General features: G+C 38.7%; 1 protein-coding gene across 1 annotated transcript in view; it reads right to left on the bottom strand.

Moving 5' to 3' along the window:
- LOC143757493 (opsin-5-like) overlaps positions 1-6234 on the bottom strand; it is a 10544-nt gene extending 4310 nt beyond the window's left edge. The window contains exons 1-2 of the mRNA XM_077248561.1: positions 5879-6234; positions 2608-2813 (exon numbers count right to left, since the gene is read on the bottom strand). Of these exons, the coding sequence (XP_077104676.1) occupies positions 2608-2813; positions 5879-6011 (339 nt within the window). The 5' untranslated portion in view covers positions 6012-6234. The remainder of the gene's footprint in view (positions 1-2607; positions 2814-5878) is intronic.
- Between the last annotated feature and the right edge of the window lie 508 nt (positions 6235-6742).

Raw genomic sequence — 6742 nt, 5'->3', positions numbered from 1 at the left:
TCATATCATACTAGCTAGCTAGTACATCATAAGGTCCAGGGGCCGGTTACATAAACTGATAAACAAGGTAGTCATTCAAGTCATTTTTCTTTAAGACTGTTCATAACTTTTTTAAGTTAGTTACATAAAAACGTAGATTGGTCTGATTTGATACCGAAAAGTAAGAGTGCTTGTTGGTCATACTAGTTTTCTTAAGACACAATCTCAACATGATGGCAGTGTTTATGCAACTGGCCCCAGATCTCCGGATTTGAGTCATAAGTGCTTGTTTTCTTTCTCATCTTCTGACAAACTGTTCAAAAGTTATGAGCAAAAATGGCCATTTTTCAGATCCCATCACCTGTAGGTGGCGCTGTTCCCAATTTTGTCATGGACCGTCAGATCATGGTTCCGGTGAAGCGAACCGAGTTTCATTTCGATTGTTCAAAGTTTGGCCGAGATACAGCCTCTGCACCAGTTTTGGCTCGACCTCGTTAGGTCCCCAACACATGTAACATTTCAACAAAGATTAATAAATAAATTCTGTTCAGTTATTTCCATACGGCTCAGTCCAAAGATCATCTGTGCCAATTTCCATAAGAATTGGAGAGGATAGCAAAAAATGTTATACTGTGCTTTTCAAAATGGCCACTACAGTAATGGGTGGAGTCTTAAGGTTGATTTATACTTCTGCGTCGGACCTACGCCGGAGCCGCTACGCCGTAGACTACGCATTGGTTTTAATTTATACTTCTGCGTCGTTGTCCGCGTTGACGCACGCAGAGGGAGCATGTGAAACCCGAGGGAGCGGTTTGAGCAGACCAATCACAGCGCTTGCGTCCGCGTAGAATTGACGCGTTGTTACATTTTTGGAGAGGTGCACGTCAGGGTACGCCGAAGGGTACGCGCGCTACACACAGCCTACGGCGTAGCTACGGCGTAAGTTCGACGCAGAAGTATAAATTGGGCTTTAATGTGAGGTGTACTAAGTTTAATTTTTCTAGAACAAAGGGTTCAAAAGTTATAACTGTTTCGGTAACACTTTATTTTGATGATCCCTTTTGAACATTCTGTTGACTATAATTAAATTTGCAACTACATGTCATCTAACTCTCTTTAGAGTATTAGTATCTGCTAACTCGTGACGAGATGATTGTAAAAGAAATTCTACTGACTGTAAGTAACTTTGCAAGTACATGTCAACCCTACGAGTTAGTGCTGCACGATTAATCATATCACAATCGCAATGTCAAGCCTATGCGATTATATGATGCAAAATGCTGCGATTTTATATTAAATAGCCTAAACAAATTAGGGCAATTAACACAATTAACGCAGCATCTGTGAATTTTTGTCATTATTTGGCTAGTGTTCCATGATCCCGCTCTTATCCATGCAAATGCTTTTAAACCATTAATGCGCGACAAGACAAAAGAGAGCGCGCTTCCTGTGAATGTCCTGACTGTGACTCACAGAAAGACGCGCGCTAGTATCATGCGTGCGCACAGACGCGCCAGAATACAGTTCTCTTTCACGCTTGAACAAACAATAACACACACAATTGTGCCAAAATGTCTTTTTGTCGAGTATCTTTATAACATAATAGCAGTCTTGTGATGGACGTAAAGAGTTGTGAGAGAGTGAGGCGCGTGTGAGATCATCGTCTCTGTCAGCAGCGGCTGCTCTTAAAGAGACAGTACACAGTAGCCACTAATTATCTCTGTCGTTAAAGTAAGTCAAAGAACAAAGGGAACAGAGAAAACACTCACTGCTCTTGACTAAAGAACTTTTGTCACTTCATAAGGATTAGTCTAAATATAATTTAAAATGTATGCAGCACAGACTGTTTGATAACTTTATTCAATTTCTGTATATGCCCTACCTGTTAGACAGGAAGTTGTTACATTTTTTAAGTCTAATAAATGTTAAAAAAAAATTGATAGCTTTCAATTGTAATGATGGAATCACTGTAATGTTTTAAACATTTTTATCCAGACATCAATGGCTTATTGATCATTATAGGTGTTATCAATCATTTAGTTGTTGTTGCTAGTTTGAGTTGGGAAATACACATTTCATCATAATCACTAATCTGTGTGTGCACTTTCCTTGAGAAGAGCAAGTTGACTCATGAAACCCTTTGTTTATTATATCGCAAACGCAATATTGACCTCAATAATCACAATATGACATTTTCCCCAAATCGTGCACCCCTACTACCAGTCTACTAATACTCTACTTATACTCTAATGAGAGTTAATAGTCATGTAGGTGCAACATTACTTATAGTCAAAGAATGAGTTAAAGCGACCATCAAAATAAAGTGAAAACACTGTTTCTAAAGTGAATTTTTGGCCTGGTGGTGGCGCTGTAGAGTTAGTCCTAGAGACCCCAAAGTTGGTCAAATGACTTTTCATTACCATCACTACAAATGTGCCAATTTTCATACGGACTTGTTAATGACGTGTGACGCACAAATGGAGTAAAAGGCACCTGAGTACCGAGAAAAGCGCTATATAAATGTTACGAATTATTATTATTATTAATAACTTCTGCTGACTAATCTATTAGAGACGCTGCTGCAACAAACACGCCACCTAATGATCTCACTACCCATAATTCCTGTACCTGGCACGTCCACACAGATGTGATGAGGTATCCGTTGTCCTTGAACACGTTGAAGATCTCGAGGATTCCTCGGGAATATCCGAACACAGAGATGCTGGCGTCGGAGACGGCGAGATTCAGCGTCAGGTAATCGGTGGGCTGGAGGACAGATCTCTGCTTGAAGAGGATGAAGATCACGACACTGTTCCCAAACCACGACAACCAGCCTGGAACATACACACACACACACACACACACGCGCACACACGCACACACGCGCACACACACACACGCGCACACACACGCACACACACACACGCGCACACACACACACACACACACACACACACACACACACACACGCGCACACACACACACGCGCACACACACACGCGCGCACACACACGCACACACACACACGCGCACACACACACACACACACACACACACACACACACACACACACACGGTACTTTGATGATGATAAAACTTGAAATGTAGGCGTTACAGAGCACGAAAACAAATATTACACTTAAGAAGACACAAAACATTATTGTATATCTACAGGTGAAACTCGAAAAATTTTAATATCGTGCAAAAGTTATAATTTTGATGATTATGGCGTACAGCTTATGAAATCCCCAAATTCAAAATCTCAGAAAATTAGAATATTACATGAAATCAATAAAAAAAGGATTTTAAATACAGAAATGTCGGCCCTCTGAAAAGTATAATCATGCATATGTATATAGTTATATATATATATATACTGAATATATTAGTTTCACCTTTTAATTTGAATTACTGAAATACATGAACTATTGCACGATATTCGAATTTTTCGAGTTTCACCTGTATGTATTCCGAAGTTATGTAAGGAGACCAAAAAACATAATAACAGATATATCATTAAATATAAATGAAAAAAATAATAAATAAATATTCTAAATATAAGTATATGGGTAAATATACAATCCTAAAACAATAAAACTTTATGCAATGATTCTCAAACAAGAACTGATGCATATTATGGGATATTGAAGACCAACTCCATCACACAGCAAGAAACATCTAACGCACACACACACACACACACGCACACTCATTACGTTATGCAATGATTCTCAAAAAAGAACTGATGCATTATCGGATCCTGAAGACCAACTCCAGCACACAGCAAGAAACATCTCATAGAATGTTCCTGTAATTAGTAAAAGTAGTAATTATTAGGTCTAAATCTGGTATCATGACTGTAACGGATGTAATGAATGTAGATCAGAGTGTGTGCTCCAGTAATAAACTCGTCCTGATTAACTCTAATGACCCTGACAGACAGACGGATGGATTAGCGGCTCTAATCCCCGAGTTCGTTACTACAGTCAGACTGGACAAACATTACCTGGAACAATAACTATACAATTTCATATGCAACAGGGCTTTTCACTCTGTACACTCACAGAGCCCCAAATATGATCATCCTCATATCAACATTTAAAACACATCTATAAACACCCAATTTATAATCTGTAATAATATTTTGAAACTGAAATTAGTTTATATTAAATTACATTATTATATATATTTTTCGACTCACTATAGTAATGTACTGTTAAATGTATTATTTATTTGTCAGTTTATTAAATATTATTAATTAATTTAAGTTTTATTTATTTGAATCTAATTAAATCTATTTAATAGATAGATTAACAACAAACTAATTACATTTTTACTTATCCATTTATTTTAATCTTATTGTTTTATTTATTTATTTAATTTGTACCGCTTTTCTCTAGACTTTATGTGCTAATAGACCTAAAAAAGATAGATGCTGGGTTAGGGTTATGCAAGCTACATGCGTTCTTGATCGCGTCTGCAGTGAGTGATGCGGCCGTGAGTGATTTATTTATTTATTTCTATTTTATTTTTATTTTGGGTTAACTGACAAACCGCGAGATTTGTTGCTTCTTCACCGCGGTAAGAAAAAATCCCATACCGCCACAGCCCTAGGAAAAACATGATTGTTTGAAGACTTCAAGTGTTTTCAAACCTGCTTCGCTGATCTAAAGTTCCTGATTAATTGAGACTGAGGTAAACATGATAAAGCGAGGTAAACATGATAAAGTGATGTAAACATGATAGAGGTAAACATGATAAAGCGAGGTAAACATGATAAAGTGATGTAAACATGATAGAGGTAAACATGATGAAGTGAGACTGAGGTAAACATGATGAAGTGAGACTGAGGTAAACATGATGAAGTGAGGTAAACATGATAAAGTGAGGTAAACATGATGAAGTGAGGTAAACATGATAAAGTGAGGTAAACATGATGAAGTGAGGTAAACCTGATAAAGTGAGGTAAATATGAAGTGAGGTAAACATGATAAAGTGATGTAAACATGATGAAGTGAGATTGAGGTAAACATGATGAACTGAGGTAAACCTGATAAAGTGAGGTAAATATGAAGTGAGGTAAACATGATAAAGTGATGTAAACATGATGAAGTGAGATTGAGGTAAACATGATGAACTGAGGTAAACATGATGAAGTGAGGTAAACCTGATAAAGTGAGACTGAGGTAAACATGATGAACTGAGGTAAACATGATGAAGTGAGGTAAACATGATGAAGTGAGACTGAGGTAAACATGATGAAGTGAGACTGAGGTAAACATGATGAACTGAGGTAAACATGATGAAGTGAGGTAAACCTGATAAAGTGAGACTGAGGTAAACATGATGAAGTGAGGTAAACATGATGAAGTGAGGTAAACATGATGAAGTGAGACTGAGGTAAACATGATGAACTGAGGTAAACATGATGAAGTGAGGTAAACCTGATAAAGTGAGACTGAGGTAAACATGATGAAGTGAGACTGAGGTAAACATGATGAACTGAGGTAAACATGATAAAGTGAGACATGATGAAGTGAGACTGAGGTAAACATGATGAAGTGAGGTAAACATGATAAAGTGAGGTAAACATGATGAAGTGAGGTAAACATGATGAAGTGAGGTAAATATGAAGTGAGGTAAACATGATAAAGTGATGTAAACATGATGAACTGAGGTAAACATGATGAAGTGAGGTAAACCTGATAACGTGAGACTGAGGTAAAACATGATAAAGTGAGACTGAGGTAAAACACGATAAAGTGAGACTGAGGTAAACCTGATAGAGTGAGACTGAGGTAATCACGATAAAGTGAGGTAATCACGATAAAGTGAGGTAAACATGATAAAGTAAGGTAAACCTGATAAAGTGAGACTGTAAGGTATAAAGGATTCTGACCCAGAATGAGCAGGTACACGCCGATGATCGTCTCTCCCTGGTCGGACAGCGGCGGGTCTCGGTTCATCATGCTGAAGTTGTTGTTCCTCCAGGGGATGTTGAGCACCCTAAGCGGGTTATTCTGCACAGACATACCGACTCCTGCGCGCTCGAACCCGGCATGAAGAAGCACACGCTCTCCCAGCAGCTCCTCCGGGTCGCGCCACGATCGGCTCTTACAGAGAAAGCTCCTGCTGAGAGAATCCGGTTAACAATACCGAGCGGGGAGACGTGACGTAACACACACACACACACACACACACACACACACACACACACACACACACACACACACACACACACACACTCTGTATCTCACACACACTCACGCACGCACGCTCTCTCTCTCTCTCTCTCTCTCTCTCTCACACACACACACACACACACACACACACTCACTCTCTCTCTCTCTCTCTCTCTCTCTCTCTCTCTCTCTCTCTCTCTCTCTCTCTCTCAGACACATTCACAATCACCAAAAAATTTTAACTGAAATGAAATTGGAAATATATAAACAAAACTATTTCAAAGTAATTACATGTGAAAGAAACTGAAATAACTAGTATTAGCTATTCGACTGATCATTTTCAGCTATTAGTGGAAATGAAAGATGAAGCAGAAAGAGTCGGTCATGATCTGCATGATTAAGCTGAAATCACCTCTATGAACTGTGTTTCAGTCGGTGGGATACGCTTCTCCACTAATAGGATCTGAAGAGCAGACGCTTCAGGATAATCTCAGCTTCACATGCTGCTGATCGACAGCACTAGATGAAGTTCAGTAACAGCACTAGATGAAGTACAGTAACAGCAGATGAAGTTCAGTAAC

Source organism: Siphateles boraxobius, unplaced genomic scaffold (genome assembly GCF_051911475.1).
Source record: "Siphateles boraxobius isolate OS27281-9 unplaced genomic scaffold, OSU_SipBor_1 303, whole genome shotgun sequence".
NCBI classification, from domain to species: domain Eukaryota; kingdom Metazoa; phylum Chordata; class Actinopteri; order Cypriniformes; family Leuciscidae; genus Siphateles; species Siphateles boraxobius.
This window is presented reverse-complemented; position numbering and strand designations above follow the sequence as displayed.